Source organism: Dama dama, chromosome 11 (genome assembly GCF_033118175.1).
Source record: "Dama dama isolate Ldn47 chromosome 11, ASM3311817v1, whole genome shotgun sequence".
In the NCBI taxonomy this organism is placed as follows: Eukaryota; Metazoa; Chordata; class Mammalia; order Artiodactyla; family Cervidae; genus Dama; species Dama dama.
This window is the reverse complement of record NC_083691.1, coordinates 31,424,412-31,443,201: the sequence shown is the minus strand read 5'-3', so window position 1 is coordinate 31,443,201 and position 18,790 is coordinate 31,424,412. Positions and strand designations below refer to the sequence as shown.

General features: G+C 38.0%; 1 protein-coding gene across 3 annotated transcripts in view; it reads left to right on the top strand.

Annotated features, from left to right (window-relative positions):
* The first annotated feature begins 6,269 nt into the window (after nucleotides 1-6,269).
* The window catches only part of DNAJC27 (DnaJ heat shock protein family (Hsp40) member C27), a 52,583-nt gene continuing 40,062 nt past the window's right edge, over nucleotides 6,270-18,790 (top strand). For all 3 annotated transcript variants that reach the window (XR_009694659.1, XR_009694660.1, XM_061154938.1), the window contains exons 1-2: nucleotides 6,270-6,528; nucleotides 14,743-14,825. Coding sequence is in view for 1 of the 3 variants with exons in the window: in XM_061154938.1 (XP_061010921.1) it covers nucleotides 6,442-6,528; nucleotides 14,743-14,825 (170 nt within the window). In the remaining 2 variants the exon portion in view is untranslated. The remainder of the gene's footprint in view (nucleotides 6,529-14,742; nucleotides 14,826-18,790) is intronic.

Below are 18,790 nucleotides of genomic sequence, written 5' to 3'. Positions count from 1 at the left end.
TGTTGATGGGAGTGTAAATTGATAAAGCTACTTTGGAAAACTATTTGGTAGCACCTACATGCCCTATGACAAAAGAATTCAACCCTAAAGAAATGTGAACATAAGTAAAGTGCTGCATGGCATGTAGGGTCTTAATTTACCAACCAAAGATAGAATCCACACCCCCTGTAATTCAAAGGCAGTATCTTAACCCACTGGACCACCAGGGAAGCCCTTGAATGTAAATACTATGGTAGACTTTTCCTGTAAAATGTTAGAGTTGCATTAAGCTGCAAATAGGCATGACTAGTCATCAGCAGACCAATCACTTTAAGCCTTCTTTCTATTGTCTACAGAATCAGCATAGTTCCTACTTTTTATGATTATTCACAAATTCTGTCAACATCCCTGCTGAATCTTTACCTGAACTATTAAAGACAGCTGGGTAAAAAGCAGAATCCTATCTGGTAAAAAGCAGATATTTCCTTCTTTCTTTCATTCTGTTTCCTGTCATTTTCTTCTTCCTGCTTCTCTTCCCTTCTTCTTTCTTAAACTTTTTATCAGGCTATCGGATGCCATTAACTGCAACTAGATGTGCAAAATAGAAACTTTGGTTTGTGCCAAAATCTCTTCTCCCTAGTAACCAGATCATTATGGCTGGAGTATCCAGAAATCTGGGGAAGAGCATTTTCGGCAGAGGAAACTAAATACAAAGCCCATGAGATTCAGGGACTTCCCTGGTGGTCCAGTGGTTAAGACTCCGTGCTTCCACTGTAGGGTGTGTGGGTTTGATCCCTGGCCAGGGAACTAAGACCCCAGATGCCACACAGTATGTCCAAAAATTAAAAAAACAAACAAAAAGTCCATGAGGTTCAAATGAACTTGGCATTCAAAGAATGGGAGGAAGATGGCATTTGAGCTCTTTCACTCTAGTAATTCACCTGGCACCCCAGAATGTCTCCCACGAAATCTGCACTTTGCTCTGAGTTCAAATTCATTGGTGAAGCAAAGGCAATTTTCTCCCTGTCTATATCACTGAGTATCACTTGCCACAAACTCCTTGCTACATTCCACTTCCTTTTGGCATCCTTGCTTCATTGGTTTGGCACTTTCAAGATGGCTTGATCCCATAGCTGGCAAGTTGGTGTGAGCTGTCATATGGGAGCTCAACTGTGGCTGTGGATGGGGGTGGGCTGCCTCATCTCCTCTCTATGGGGGCTTCTCCATTAACTGCCAGGACTTCTTCACAGTTAGAATTCCAAAAGTGAGCATTGCAAGAGAACTAGAAGAAAATCACACTGCTTTCTATTATCTAGCTTTGAAAGTGTCATTAACATTACTTATACCCCAGTCATAAAGCCACCAGATTCAAGGGAGAGAAGACATAGACATCCCCGGCAACACCTCTCACGGGGAGAAATGGCATTCCCATTATAAGAATATTATATGGGAACCTTGAAGACATTATGCTAAGTGAAACAAGCCAGTCAGAAAAGGACAAATACTGTGTGATTCCACTCAAATGAGATGCCAGGAGTAGTCAAATACATAGAGACAGAAGGAGAATGGTGGTTGCCAGGAGTAGGGGGAAAGAGGAGGGGAAGCTGATGTTTAATGGGGACAGAATTTCAGTTTGGAAAGATGAAAAAGATCTGGAGGTGGATTGTAGTAATGGTTGCATACAATGTGAATGCACTTAATGCCACTGAACTGCACACTTTAAAATGATCAGAATGGTAAATTTTATGCGTATTTTCATTTTACAGAAAATACCCTATGGGATAGGAAATATTGTTTCAGTCACACAGTCCTATGGATGATAGTAGGATGAGTGTGTAGGTGTCTACACGGTAGCCCAATATTCATGTCCTCTGATACAGTGCAGTGCATGCTCAGAACTAAAATCCTGGAACTCACACGTAAGACAGAAAGGGCCAGTCAGAGTATCTTCCAAGGTCCTTATACTGCTCAGGAGAAACTCATCCCATGCCAGATGCTTCTCTAAGTTTTTTTACTCCCCTCCATCATCTGCTTGATTATTATATTACCCTTCAGAATCCCCAGGTCATTGTTCTGCATTTCTTTCAGAGTTTATAGTTATCAGTGGGAGACTTGGTCTGTAGGGACTTTCACTGCCAAACTAGAAAGAGAGCTTCTCAATAAATTGAATCTAATACAAAACTATTCAGTATGTGTATTAGTTTTCTGTTGCTGTATAACAACAGCTTCAAACATTTAATATCTCACAGTTCTGTAGGTCAGAAATCCCGGCAAGGAGTAACTTGTTCTCTGGATCAGAAATCTCACAAGGCTGCAATCAGGGTGACAGATAGCTGTGTCCTCACCTGAAACTCAAGAGTTTCTTCCCATATTATGCAGGTTTTTGGCAGAATTCATTTACTTGAGGTGGTAGGATTGAGGTGCCTGTTTTCTTGCTAGCTATCAACTAGGGATTCCCTCTCAGCTCTGAGAACCCACTAAGGTCTTTGCTATGTGGCCCCTTCCATCTTCAAAGCCAGTAATGGAGAACCTCCCTCACGCTGAATCTTTTTCACTCTCTGAATACCTCTCACCAGAAAAAGGCTTGTCCCATTTAAGAACTTTCCTTAGCAACCTTCCCTTAACAAGACCTTCTCTTGTGGCTTAGCTGGTAAAGAATCTGCCTGCAATGCAAAAGACCTGGGTTCAATCCCTGGGCTGGGAAGATCCCCTGGAGAAGGGAAACGTTACCCACTCCAGTATTCTGGCCTGGAGAATTCCATGGACTGTATAGTTCATGGATGGGATTGCAAAGAGTCAGACACAACTGAGTGACTTTCACTTTAACAACCTGAGGTCTGGCCCACGGAGAATAATCTCCCTATCTTAAAAACAACTGAATCTAATCACAAGAATACACCAAACACAGATTGAGGGATATTCTAAAAATAGATTCAGATTTAAAAAAAGACTGAAGATATATGGCAACTAAATGATGCTGGATGAGGCTCCAGACCAGGGGTAAAGAACATAGTTACAGAGAATACTATTAGAGTAAATGGTAAAATCTGAATAAGGATTGTTGTGTTTGATCAAAATTTCCCACATGTTCTTGGTTCAAGGTGCCCTCAGTGTCTCAGTAATTTTTTCATGGTGTTCCTTGGCCAAAAAAAAAAAAAAAAAATCTAGTTCCAAGCAACTTATTAAATGCTTATGCTCCAACAATTTAGTTGCCATTTGAAAAAAATATACACATAAACTGAAAGAAAAATAGTATTTTTATTTCATTCTTAAATAATCACAATTATTTACTAATGGGATTTATGCAGCTACTGTGCACTGTACAACTTCTCAAATCCTGGAATCAGTTTGGGTAAGACCACCCTCATTTCCTGTTATTGATTTTTGCACTGTACGTTTTATCACAAACACTGAAAAAACCCAGCTTCCCAAGTATATGACATTTCCAAGAAATATGGCGCCATCTATTGTTAAAGCTGTGCATAACCTCAAGTGAATAGTTTTGCTTGCCTTGAAAGTTCAGAATGTATGAATAAAATACCACACAGATACCCTCTATGAGTTCACCGCGGTGCTGTGGGGCACCCAGTGCACAGTTTGGGAACCACAGGATTAGACGATAGTTTTGTATTAATGTTACGCTTCCTCCAGTTGAGAAATATGCTGTTGCTATGTAAGTGAAAGTCCTTGTTATTTAGGAAATGCACACCAAAGTGTTTATGAATAAAGAAAGACATCTGCAAACTACTTTCAAATGATTTAGACAAATTGTGTGTATAATTGTGCACACATAGTGAGCACAACTGATATAGGAAATGAGCAAAATATTAACAAGGAATCTGGATAAAGCGTTTACAAGGTTTTTTCCCCCCTACTATTCTTGAAATTCTTGAAATTATTTCAAAATAAAGATTTCTAAAAGATGCAATACAATACTATATTTCAAGGTGTATATACATATATAGTAAAATAATATTTAAATGCCTGGAAATTAGAAGCGCCAATTCAAATAGTTGTAATGTTTTGTAGAGTGGGAAGAGGGATGTACATTTGGGGAAGAGTACATACAATATCACAGATGTTTTATTTCCTAAGGTAAGTGGTGGACACTACACAGATATACATTACATTATCATTCATATATTTAACTATGTCTGACATACTTCATAGTTTATTTTAAAGAATAAATACGTAGAATCTGGACTTCTCTAGTGGTACAGTGGATAAGAATCTGCCTACCAATGCAGGGGATACTGGCTAGATACTTGGTCCAGAAGATTCCACATGCTGAGGGGCAACTAAGCCTGTGTGCCACAACTACTGAGCCCATGCTTTAGGGTCCTTGAGCTGTAACTGCTGAGCCTGTGTGCCGCAATTACTGAAGCCGGAGCACCTGAAGCCTGTGCTCTGCAACAAGGGAGGCCACTGCAATGAAAGGCCTGTACATCTAGAGACTAGCCCCTGCTCTGCACAACTAGAGAGAGCCTCCACGTAGCAATGAAGACCCAGTGCAACCAAAAATAAAAGTTAATTAATAAAAAAATATGTAGAATCTTTCATAACAGATAAAACATAAAAAATATGAGTAAATGAAAGCATACTGCTGTTGTTTATTGGGGATTACCATATACTTCACGGGCAGCCCTGACTGCTACTACACAGCCGTGTCATGCCAACATTGTGGATTAAGAGGGCTGACTCCAGAGCTTACATTTCTAATCCCCATACTGTATCTTCCAGCTCCATACACAGTTAACATACTTCTCTTTGCTCTTTTTATCTTAGACTGGAAAAGAAAGCTAACTTTATTGCTTTTTCTGTTTTAAACTAATTTAACACAACTAGTAAACAATATGGCTGTACATACTCAAACCTTGAAAACATCAATATGAAAAAATGATAATAAATTTTAGTATTTAGCACATTTCACTGCTCTCATGCTCAACAGTATTATACCTAATGTCTTTAATAGTTGAAGATTTGACATTTTGCAATTATACTTACACAATATCAGTTCTATTACAGGGCCAGTATGGCAGAAACCAACACAACATTGTAAAGCAATTTTCCTCCAATTAAATAATAAATTAAAAAAGAAGAAATAAAAGAAACAGATGTTTATTGATTTATCAAATCATACTGAGAGATCAGCATCTGGAAAGTCAGTATAAATCCAATTCTTTTAAGCTTTAAACTATCAAAATTCTAACTAGGACTTATATTTCATAATTGTAAAGGATTTTAGAAGCTTCACCGAACTAAGTTACATTACTTGTTTATTATGGAAACAATCCAAAATAAGCTTTTTTCTTAATAAGCATTTAATGTTTCAAAATTAAAATTTAACATTAAAATGCTTGAAAAATCTAATTTAAAATAACTGTTACAAAATTTTGAGCCTTTAGTCACTATCTTCTTGCAATGTATTTAAAACGTTTACAGCTATGTGAGAACAGAAGCAATGCTACCTTCCCCCTCATAATTTAGTGGGAAATTGGCAGCCATTCTTTTTCAGGGCACTAAACAAACGTTTGTCAAGTTCTATTCATCTTCTGTAGCTAAACATATTGACCCAAAAAGCGACAGTTGCTCAAACTGTTTTCTATTCTAGAAGATGCTTTCTGTCTCATCGCTTAGAATGAGAAAAGTGGTTATCTCAGAATTATTATTTTCTTGTTATATTTTCAGCTAAAGGTGAGAACAAGATGGGGTTAAATGTGGATGAGTAGCAGGGTAACGAGATAAACTGAGCTCACAGCTACAATCACAAACACCTTGACAGAAGTGAAAGTATAACAAAGGTCTAATCTGAACGTTCCACCTGCAGGCCAGAAGTACATAATAGGGACCCCAAGGCAAACATAATATTGGCGGGGGGGGGGGGGGGGGGGGGGTCAGTGGATGCGCCCATGGGTACTGAAGAATCCACAAAAGATACACCAAAACGGACCGTGGTCTACTTGGCATATCTGCGCCGATGGACCTTGAACTAATCCGTAATTTCAGCTACTTCCAGCCTGAGAATCTGCCTCGAACAGTCAATAAATTTCTACCACTCGGCTGCAAACCTAACAAATTTCTAGGTCCTGAACCCCACCCTGGCCACAAGGTCGCATCCTCCATGAAGTGTAAAACTCAGCCACCCCCCGTGAGGCCACCTTTCTCCCTAGGGCCGCTGCCCGGCCAGATCGCGCGACCCTAGGGAGCAGCCTCATCTCTGGGGCTTGGTGATGACGTCACGCGGCCCCTTGCTAGCATCGCGAGACTCTCTTCTCCCTCCCCCAGTTCCCTACGCTCCCAACCGCCAGCGCCCGCTGCCAGGCAGCGGCGGGGATGGCGAGCCGCGGAGCCGAGGCGGTGACGAGAGCAGCGGTCCCGCCATTGGACGAGGAAGCCTGAGGGACGGGCCAGCGTGGTGAACAAGCAGACACCGAGGCTGCTGGCCCCGAGAGAGCGAGGGCCATGGAAGCCAGCATGCCGAAGCGGAAGGAGCCTGGCAAGTCCCTGCGGATCAAAGTCATCTCCATGGGCAACGCCGAAGTGGGAAAAGTGAGTACCGCGCTGGGAGGGGCGGGACCGCAGCGCGGCGGAGCGACGTGCCGATTGGCTGGGAGGGCGGCCACTCAACAGCCTGGTCGCCCGGCCTCCTCCCCGCCCCGAGCAGGCCTGGGTCTCCTGAGGGATCTGGCTCCACGAGGAAAAACTCTCCTGACCTTTATGACCTTTGGGTTGCCCCCCTCTGACACCTAAGAAGGTGTCTCGAGTGGCCTCTAACCGTTGACTATATCCCAAAGAGAGAGGAGGCCTAGGTCCTCATGTCAGATCGTCTGCTTGGATAACATGTCTGCGTTCTGGGTGACCCGTACAGGACTTTGAGGTGGAGAATAAAAGTTTAGTTACCCCAGCAGAGCTTGGGAACTGATAACTTACTGGGCTGTGTGTGAGGATGGGGATTTGTAAAATTTACTCTGTAGATGTGGAGCCCAGAATCTACATTTCATTTGTAAGAGAGCGTAACTGATGCTGAAGTGTTTCACAGGGAGGTGCAGTGGATGTCAAGGAACTTGCATTATTTTGTCTTGTTTGTGTTTCTCTCTGATAGTGTCACCACATGCATTATCGCAAAGAAGTCTTAGATCCACTGTCTTTTTCTGTGGTGCTTCTACTGGCTATCAGCTCTAAACTCTCCCATAGTATTGGGGGTAGGGAGGGCAAGAGGTGAACAGAGGTCTTTATCCCCACGTGAATTCTAAGACCGCCTCTTAAATTGTCTCTTCTTCAGGGTGAGTGGAAACTGTTAATTAAGAACCTTACAAGGTCATCAAATCAGTGATTGAGACAGAATTAGAATCTGGGTCTTCACACTCCCATTGCAATGTTCTTTCCATCATTGTTGTTTAGTCGCCAAGACTGTTTTGCCACCGCATGGACTGTAGCCCACCAGGCTCCTCTGTCTGTGGGATTTCCAAGGCAAGCATACTAGATTGAGTTGCCATTTCCCTTTCCAGGGGATCTTCCCAACCCAGGGATCGAACCCTGGTCTCCTGCATTGCCGGCGGATTCTTTACCACTGAGCAACTGGGAAGCCCCCTTGTCCAATCATTATTTGCTGTCAAAATCAACTCCTAGTAGGATCTACATGCCCAGAGAGCTGTTAATGGGAGTGTTTATGCCAAAGACCTGCACGTAACTGATGCTCAGCAAATGTTTATTAGTGTCTTTTCTTTCCATTTTGTATTGTTTATATATCTATACATATGTATGTAGTAACATAGCTGAAAGTAGATGATTACTGAACATCAACTATGTGCCAGGCATTGAAAAGAAAAGAAAGACCTCTAGAAGGTCATATACTAAATACTAAACTCGCTAAGTGAGCATGCTTACTTTTAAAATTTTACTATGCGCATGGGTTTGGGTGAACTCTGGGAGTTGGTGATGGACATGGAGGCCTGGCGTGCTGCGGTTCATGGGGTCACAAAGAGTCGGACAGGACTGAGCAACTGAACTGAACTGAATGATTAAACTTTAGAAATAGTTTAATATGTCCAGTGTCACCACGTTCATGTAATATGGTTCTAGATTTATTAGCCAATGCAGTTAGGGAGAAGGAAATAATGTACGAAATGCTGAAAAGGAGAAAGCAAAATTGCCATTATATGTTAATAATATGATTATTTATCTGAAAACCCAAAGAGAATTAACTGAAAACCTATTAGAAACAATAGACAAAATTAATATATAAAAACTTACAGCTTTACTGTATCAGAATTATGATTTTTGGACTATATAATTGAAAAACTTTTAATTTACAATAACAACCAAAATAAAGTGCCCAGACTTAAACTTCAGAAGATATAGGTAGGTCCTAGGACCTATATAAAGAAACATTTCTACAGAGAGACATACAATTACTTAGACAAGTGGAAAGGTATGTGTCCTCTTAATTAGGTTCACTCAATATTTTGGAGATATCAGTTCTTTAAAATAATCTACAAATGTCATTCAATTATAGTTAAAACATCAGTGATTTTTTTCTTTAGAACATAATAAAAGGTACTAAAAATCCTTATGAAAAATTAAATGTGAAACTAACCAAGAAAATTGAGGAGAAGAAATGAGAGGAAACTAACGCTACCAGATATTAAAACATATTTTAAAGTTACCAAGCTTTTCCTGTTGATACTGGAAAGTAAATACAGAGACATTAGAGAAACAGATTGGAGTCCAGATATAAACCCAAAAGTATAAGGAAATTCAGTTTACAACAAATATAGTTAAACTGGGAAAGTAGGGACCATTTAGGAGAAGGCCATGGCAACCCACTCCAGTACTCTTGCCTGGAAAATCCCTTGGATGAAGGAGCCTGGTGGGCTGCAGTCCATGGGATCGCTAAGAGTCGGACACAACTGAGCGCCTTCACTTTCACTTTTCACTTTCATGCATTGGAGAAGGAAATGGCAATCCACTCCAGTATTCTTGTCTGGAGAATCCCAGGGACGGAGGAGCCTGGTGGGCTGCGTCTATGGGGTCACACAGAGTTGGACACGACTGAAGCGACTTAGCAGCAGCAGCAGGAGCAGGAACCATTTAATAAATACTTTTGTTACAACTATTTACTGTTTGGGGGTAGAGTGGATTCCTTCTGAATGCCTTTCTCAAAAATAATTTTTTCATAGATGAAATATTTAAATGTAATTTAAAAATGTTTGCCTTAGTTATAAAAGTAAAACATACTCATTTTAAAGGATTTAGAAAATGTAGGAAGATATACAGATAAATAATTTTAGGTTAAAAAGACATGCCCTAGTAAATAATCCTTGGCTCAAAGGACAAATCAAAGCAAATGACAAAATAACTAGAAACCAATGAAAGGAGAGAATCCATGCCAAAATCTTCAGGGCAAATTGAAAGCAATCCTGAAAGGAAAATGAATTATCTAACTCATTTCTAAAAAGGAGACATTAAAAACTAAAAGAACTTAGTAGTTGTACAACTTTGTGACTATGCTTGGAACCACTGAATTGTACACCTTAAAAGTATGAATATTATGGTATAGTATAACTGAACTTTCAAAAATAAAGGAACTTAAGACAGAAGAAAAAGGGCATCAAATATGAGAGAAACAATTCCCTGGAAAGATTAATGAAAAAGAAAAATGCCTAAAATTTAAGAAAAATAGAGAAAGCAAAAAAATTACAAGATTAGTACTGAAAATCACATTCTGGAAGAAATTTAAAGAACGATTAGAGAATACTACATATATTCAGTTCTGTGGGAACATATTTCAAAATATAGAGAAAATGGAGGACTTCCTAGCAAAATATAAATTACCAAAATTGACTCAAAAAGAAGTAGAACACCCAAGTGACCAGTCATACAAAAAGAAATTGGAAAAAGCAATTAAAAGATTTACTATCCAAAAAGGTATCAGGATCAGATGGTTTCATGAAAAGATTTATTTAAGCTTTAAATAACATATAATTTCAGTTACTTAAGTTATTCCAAGGCAAAGAAAAAGATGAACAGTACTCCCAATTTATTTATATAAAGTTATGGTTATTTAAAAAGCAAAACTTGATATAGTATCAAAAAAGAAAAGTATATATATTATTTTCATATATGCATACAAATGCATAATTCCTAAATATCCGTGAATAGACTTCAGCAGCATATCAAAAATTTCACTATTAGCATGTAGGGTTTATTCCCGGAATGCAAACTTGGTTCAATATCAAGAAGTTAATCATCATAATTTGTTTATATTCTAAACCAATTTTTCTGTTAGGCGATGTGTCTTTCTTACCAGTTTTTCTGGTTTGGGGATGTTAGAGTTATTAACTTTTCGCCAGCCATATGAGTTACAAATATTTGCCCCAGTTATGTTTTTTTAATACTTGGTGTTTTGCCATACAATTGCTTTTATTACTATTTGTATATATTCAATTATGCCCATCTTTTTTAAAATTGAAATATAGTTGATGTACAATATTATGTTAGCTCCAGGTATGTTACAGTGATTTGACATTTGTATACATTATGAAATGATCATCACAAGTCTAGCAACCAGCTGTCCCCATATGAAGTTACTGCAGTGATATTATTGACTGTATTCTCCATGCTGTATAATACATTCTAGTGGCTTACTTCTTTTATAATTGGAGGTTTGTACCTCTTGTTCCTGTTTACCTATTTCACTTCCCCATCCCCTACCCTCTCTGGCAACTGCCCATTTGTTCTCTGTATCTCTGACTCTGTTTTTGTTTTGTTTGTTAGGTTCCACATATGATATCATATGGCATTTGTCTCTCTTTGACTTATTTCACTTAGCATAATACCCTCTTAAATTTCATTCATGTTTTCACAAATGATAAGGTTTCATTTTTAAAATGAAAAAAATAAAAATTTAAAATTTATTTAAAAAATAACAGTAATAGTCCATTATGTGCATATATATACATATAATATATATTTATACCATATCTTCTTTATCCGTTCATCTGTGGATGAACACTTAGGTTGCTTCCATATCTTAGCTATTGTAAATAATGCTGCAGTGAACATCAGGGTGCATATATCTTTTTGAATTGGCGTTTTTGTTTGCTTCAGGTAGGTACCCAGAAGTGAAATTGCTGGATCATATGGTTGTTCTATTTTTATTTTTTTGCCAGACCTTCATACAATGTGTTCCATTGTGACTGCACCAGTTGACAATCCCACCAGTGTTGCACAAGGATCCCTTTTCTCCACATCCTATCACTTGTTATTGGCTTTTTGATGACAGCCATTCTTACTAGTGTAAGGTGGTATCTCATTGTAGTTTTAATTTGCATTTCCTTTATGATTAGTGGTGTATTTTTATGTATGGTGTGAGAAAGTAGCTCAGTTGATTCTTTTACATATAGCTGTCTAGTTTTCCCAACACTGTTTATTAAAAGTGGTGTGTTTTCCCATTATATATTATTGCTTCTTTGTTATTGATTGACCATCTAACTGTGGGTTTGTGTCTGGGTTGTCTATTCTGTTCCATTGATCTGTGTGTCTGTTTTTATGTCAATATCCTGCTGTTTTGATTACTGCCATTTTGTACTATAGTTTGAAATCAGAGGGTATACCTCTAGCTTTGTTCTTTTTCAAGATGCTTTGACTATGCTTTTCTGTTTGTTTTTTTTATGGTTTCTGAGTTTTCTGTCTTGGTTGAAAATGTTTTCGGATATTCTACATATATCGCACATTTTCTTCTGAAATTTTTATTGTTTTATTTTGAAATACTTAAATCACAAATTCACCTGTAATTTTTTTTGCATATAAGTAAGTTAAGGGCCCAACTTAATTTGTTTTTCCTGATGGATATTCAGTGTGCCAGTAACCTTATAATAAATAAATTATTTTTCCCATTGACTTTAAATATCACTTTTGTCACTTTTAAATTTTTCATATATAATGGGGTCTATTTCAGAGCTCTCTGTTCTTTTCTACTAATCTACTTGTCTATTCTTATGCCAATATAAGACCCTCTCAATTGGTTTCAAACTATATTTTAATACTTGTCAATGCAAATTCCCACCTGTTTCTACTGCCTTGTCCCTTTCCTGTTTTTTATACTTCAATTAGTTCTTCTCAGATAGCTGTTCTTTTTTTTTTTTTTTTAGATAGCTGTTCTTTCATATGAATTTTAGGATAATTCTATTACCTGCCTCCTGAGAAATCTGTATGCAGGTCAAGAAGCAACAGAACCGGACATGGAACAATGGACTGGTTCCAAATTGGGAAAGGAGTATGTCAAGGCTATATATTGTCACCCTGTTTATTTAACTTATAGACAGGGTATATCATGCAAAATGTTGGGCTGGATGAAGCACAAGCTGGAATCAAGATTGCAGGGAGAAATATCAATAACCTCAGATATGCAGATGACACCACCCTTAGGGCAGAAAGTGAAGAGGAACTAAAGAGCCTCTTGATGAAAGAGGAGAGTGAAAAAGCTGGTTTAAAACTCAACATTCAAAAAACGAAGATCATGGCATCTGGTCCCATCACTTCATGGTAAATATATGGGAAAACAATGGAAACAGTGACAGACTTTCTTCTCTTGGGCTTCAAAATCACTGCAGATGGTGACTGCTGCCGTGAAATTAAAAGACGCTTGCTCTTTGGAAGAAAAGCTATGACCAGCCTAGACAGCGTATTAAAAAGCAGAGACATTACTTTGCTGACAAAGGTCTGTCTATGGTTTTTTCAGTAGTCATGTATGGATGTGAGAGTTGGACCATAAAGAAAGCTGAGCGCCGAAGAATTGATGCTTTTGAACTGTGGCGTTGGAGAAGACTCTTGAGAGTCCCTTGGACTGCAAGCAGATCCATCCTAAAGGAGATCAGTCCTGGGTGTTCATTGGAAGGACTGATGTTGAAGCTGAAATTCCAATACTTTGGACATCTGATGAGAAGAGCTGACTCATTGGAAAGGACTCTGATGCTGGGAAAGATTGAGGGCAGGAGGAGAAGGGGTTGACAGAGGATGAGATGGTTAGATGGCATCACCAACTCAATGGACATGGGTTTGGGTGGACTCCAGGAGTTGGTGATGGACAGGGAGACCTGCCGTGCTGCGGTTCATGGTGTCGTAAAGAGTCGGACACAACTGAGTGACTGAATTGAACTGAGTGTTTAAATTGTCTACTGGAGTTAAAGGACTTCCACGTCCCTTAATCTCATGAATAATTTAGAAAAAGGCTGTTTTTATTCTTCTAGGATATTCTGAGAGAAAACATTTGAAAAGTGCTTTCAAGCTGTAAGGTGTTTTCTAAAGTGTAGCTTTTTAGCCGTAGTCACTCCAAGGAAGTTTTTCCTTCAGTTCCCAGTGAGCTTATTAAGTATTTTTTAAAGCAGCTGTCCTATTTAATTTAGATTGAGGTTCATTAGGAAAGTGAGCAGAATAAGCTTCATCACCAGTGCTTCAAGTAAATTATGTTTCATAAGTGCTAAGGATTGCTATTAATGTACAAGTCATTTTAAATCGCTTTTTCATTGGCACTGAGCTAATCTCTCAGATGTGAAGATACAAGATAAAAGGAGTAAAATACCAGTGCTTGCCTTCAAGTAGTTTACTGTCTAGCTGAAGAGATAAAATGATGTACAGGTAAAAGATAACAAGGCAGTGAATGATAACAAAAACATGTATATATATATTTATATATACATCTATATACATGTGTAGTTTATGTTAGAGGAGTTCAGATGTAGGCAAGATCTCTTATAACCAGAGTGCTTTGGGATAAGTAAGATTTGGAAAGAAGGGAGAAAGCTCATTCCAAATAGGAAGGAAAGTAATGACAAGAGTTAGGAAGTCAGGCCTGCAATTTGGCAGAAATGGAGGATTTATTTTAGAAGGGTTTAGACAGAAGACAGATTAGGGTCAGATTATGGAAGGTCTTGAATAATGGACAGAGGAGTTCGAATGTTGAACTCTTGGCAGTGAGAAGCTGTTGCAGATTTTTAGTTAGAGAAGTGAAATAATGTTAGCAGTATGCAGTGTTGATTGAAATTGGGAGGGAAAGGAGGCATAAAGACCAATAAAGAATTTCCTATAGTTGTACAGGTGTAGATAATGAAGACCTAAACTAAAGTGGTATCAATGGGAATTAGAACGAAGAGAAAAAAAAGAAAAAGAAAAAGAAAAAGAATGAAGAGAAAGATCGAAGAAACGGTCAAAAGAAGATTTAGAAAGACTCAGAGTCAGATATGACTTTAATAATTTAATCCTCTGTAACTGGGAAAATGATATCATTAACGGAAACAGATGTCAGCAGGATGAGCTGTCTGCTGTTTTTATGTATAAGATTAGTTCATATTTGGACACGTGGAATTTGTAGAATGGTTGTACATCTAGGTAGAAATTGGTCTAGTAGGTATTTGGAGATGTGGATCTGGTCTGGGGAGGGAAGTCGAGATAGATATTTTGGTGTTATTATTAAAAGTATGTTGGTGTTATTATTGAGTAGAAGAGGGTGTCAAAAGAAGAGAGAACAAGGATTGAGCACTAAATTGAAAACATACCCATATTTGGCATTAAGGAAAGAGTTTTGAAATAATTTCTCTTTAAAAACTTCACCTTTAGTACTTGTTTCCGTTATTTTATAATTTCAGCTTTTAAAAAAGCATTGTCTTATAGGGGTAGATGAAGAAACCATAATGAAGAAATGTGCTTATTTTTTATGGGTTCCCAGAGTGTCTTTACTAAAAGCTTTTATTTTTACCTTTTTAGAGCTGTATTATAAAGCGATACTGTGAGAAGAGATTTGTGTCTAAATACCTTGCAACAATTGGAATTGACTATGGAGTCACAAAGTGAGTACATAAATTGTTTCCTTAGGCTTGCAAATCACATAGAAATTCAGAACCCTTCTAAACTGATCTGTCTTGAAATAGAGATTCTGAAGATAAATTGGTATAGAGAGGAATGAGACCTTTACAGACAGCAGTGATCATGTCGTTTGTTCATCATGGAGCACGTTCTGTTTGCCAGGCCTTCTGAGTGGGATATAGGGGCTGGTGATGGGCAAGTCAGCACAAAGCCTGACTGGCAGACATAGCTTTTCAGGAAGCATGTGTCTATGTAAGCAGGTCCTGTTAGCACGTGTGTTTTTAGAGAATTTTGAAATATTCACTCTAAGAATTTTAAATATTATGTGAAAAATTTTCTATCAGAAAACTTCCTTTTAGTGATCTTTTTATAGCATTTTGAAATCTAGCAAAAATTATCTGGGTAGAGTGAAATTGGGTATCAGTGGGGATTTATTTAGAGGTGGATTGAAATGGGTTGAGCTTGGGGAGATAGAGTCACATTAGGAGGAAAGCACACTGTGGAAGTGTAGAATGGAGGTAGATAGCTCATCTCCAGAGAGGGAACTTCAAGTGTTCACTATTCTGACCCCGGCCTGCCCCTCCCTTCTCTCTTATTACATTCTTTCACACACTTTACTCTCCATCCACACTGAATTCATACAATCATACTTTTCTCTCTCAGTGCCATCCTTCATGCTGTCCACCTGAAATGTCCTCTCCCCTCGTCTCTCCACCTGTCAATCTCCTCAAGCTGTAAAGTATACATGTTCCCATGAGGTGTTCTGAACGTCCCCTTTATCGGTCAGGACTCATTTTAGTTGAAAATGATAGTTGTATTAAAATTCTCTTCTATTCATAGGTGTTAGCATAAATTATCTTGTCTTATTATTTGTATGTGTTTAATGTCTCCTGCTAGATTATGAGCTCCATGTAGAGAGGCTATTAGAATAAATTATCTCCAAGTACCTGATACAGTGCTAGTACACAGTCCATACTCAATAAATAATTATTGTTAGGTAAGATAGATGTTGGACTGTGAAGAAAGCTGAGCGCCGAAGAATTGATGCTTTTGAACTGTGGTGTTGGAGAAGACTCTCTTGAGAGTCCTTGGACTGCAAGGAGATCCAACCAGTCCATCCTAAAGGAGATAAGTCCTGGGTGTTCATTGGAAGGACTGATGTTGAAGCTGAAACTCCAATACTTTGGCCACCTCATGCAAAGAGTTGACTCATTGGAAAAGACCCTGATGCTGGGAGGGATTGGGGGCAGGAGGAGAAGGGGACGACAGAGGGTGAGATGGTTGGATGGCATCACCAACTCAATGGACATGAGTTTGAGTAAACTCCGGGAGTTGGTGATGGACAGGGAGGCCTGGTGTACTGCGATTCATGGGGTCGCAAAGAGTCGGACACGAGTGAGCGACTGAACTGAACTGATCTGAAGATAGATGCAGCTAAAGAGGAAGTTTGCGACATTAGAATATGAGGGCAACATTCAAGAAGGTAGACTAAAGTGGTGAGGGGTATCTATATTTCAGGGCACAGGATTTCAGTGATATGGTAGTATATCCTGTTTAAGGCAGTTTTGTTTTGAGCCCATATTAGTAGCTAACTTATTCATCTAAGAAGCAAGAGTTATGATGTCATGCCATAGAGCTGTGGTTTAGTCAATAGACTATAGTCATCTCATAATCTGAGGAATATTGGTTCCAGGACCCCCTGTGGATACCAAAACCTGCCAATGTTTAAATCCCTTATATATAAGATAGTGTAGTACTTACTATACACATTCTCTCAATACTTTAAATCTTCTCTATATAACTTATAATACATAATAGAATGTAAATACAGTGTTAATGCTATGTAAATAGTTTCTACTTTGCAGCAAATTCAAATTTTGCTTTTTGAAATTTCAAGGGTTTTTTTTTTCCCCTGAATATTTTTGGTTCAAGTTCAGTTGAATCTATGGATATAGAACTTGCAGATATGGAGTGTTGATTATGTTCTGTTTCTGGTTGAATTTTTTTTTTTTTTTGTCTTTTGGTGAGGAAGAGAATATGGTTGACAGAAACCCAAGAAAAAAAAAAGAAGGCTAGTAATCAATTCACATAATCCAATCATGAGGATATAGCTGGGTCTGAGAGATCCCTGGAACTAGGGAGGGATTTCACAACATGTCTCTCTCTACCTTTTGACTCCCTCTCCACAGCTGCCATTACCTCTCAGGCTTTCCAAAACTAATCTCAAATTTAAAAATCCCAGGGAAGGTTTTGACTGTCCAGGTGGTGACAGGCGCCTTTCCCCAGCTCTGTTAGCTGTGGCCAGCAGAGTGCATCAAAAAAGAAGATGGAAGAACCCATTTAAACCACAGTTGGCAGAAGGAGGGAAGGTACTCTTTGAGCAGTCAAAACAATGGAAGCCCACTCCATCCTTCAAATCACAGTATGCTTAAAACTACTTGTAGAGTCTGTAAAAATGAAGATTCCCAAGCCTCATCCAGTAAGTTTGTGATTTACTGGGTCTGAGGTGGGGCACAGGACTCTACGATATAAACACTCTCCCCCTCTTTCCATAATTATGATTCAGGTGGTCTTCAGGTCACAGTTTAGGAAAGCACTGGCTTGAGGTAATGAATTACCATTTTTCTTAAGGTAATATCCTCTGTCAGACTTCTGAAGTAAACTGCTCTGTTTTCAGTTCCAGTTTGTAAACATAATTTATGTTACTTCCTGATTTTATAAACTTCAGTTCCATCCCTTCTCAGCTGCTATGTGACAAAACTTTCTAATAGGAGTTGTTATATAAGATCTTCTCCAGATGCTCTCAAACTCTTAAATATTTTGTTTTGTTTTGCTGTTCTCGCATCCTTTTATGAGACAGATCCTCCTGATTTCACAGTTGTTAAAATGAAAACAAATGTGCATCTTAGAACTGATGAAATATGGCAGAGAATTCAGGACTGAAGAAATCATGATAAGATGAGTAGTGGTTAGTCTGATTTAAATATACAAGTAATATAAAACAACTGTAGGAATTATGGTTTCAGAATAGGAAGTACATGTTATAAACTTGGAAAGGGAATTATAAACAAAGCAGGAGGTAATATAGAAACAATGAGAGTAGGTGCTATTTCCTTGTAGTCCACAGAGGGAGTCCTACCAATGCTGTCTGAAGCATGTTACTTAAAAAACAGAACTCTAATCTGTTGATTTATTGTTAATAATCTCTATTCTTAACCTTAGAGGAATCTTTTAGGAAATCCTATTTCTGTAATGAAGAACATTTATATTTAAAACTCAGTAATTCCCCCCAGTTTACTTCAGTTTCTTTTTCTTTCTTTTGTTAAATTCAGTGAAAAGTAAAATTTTGTTTTATTTTAAATTAATATAACCCCAATTTTATAAAAAGATTGATGTTTATCTTTCTTATCTACATATAAAAAAGAAGTCTACAGTGATGCTCATCTGTGTTAATGAAGGTTTTTTTTTTCTGGGTGGTAGGCTTTGGGATTGCTTTCAAGCTTTCATCTTTGTACTTTTCTTTAATGTTTAAGTTATTTATAATGTTTCATTCATTCACTTTCCAGTAGTTATTTTTCTTTAAAAAATAAAAGGACTAGGAGCAAGAATGCTATGATGTTAGCAGTAGTTAATTCTAATGTGAATGGTTGTTATTTCCCTTTTCTTTTCTCTACTTCCAAATTTCTGAAAACAGATTGACTGTTATTCTTGCTCAAATGAAGATCATAAGAAAATTAAACAAACATCATTAAAATAATAATACAACTTTGTACTATTTATTTGTACTATTTATTTTACTGCATGGTAACAAACACAAGCAGTAGTAATTAAGATGTCACTCTAAGTGAAGTAAAACATTTTGTTTTTCTTCATCTTGCTCCTACTGTCCCAAATAAATTTGTTTTAGCAGCACAGTAATAGCTACCGTTTGTTTTGTACGGAGTATAGA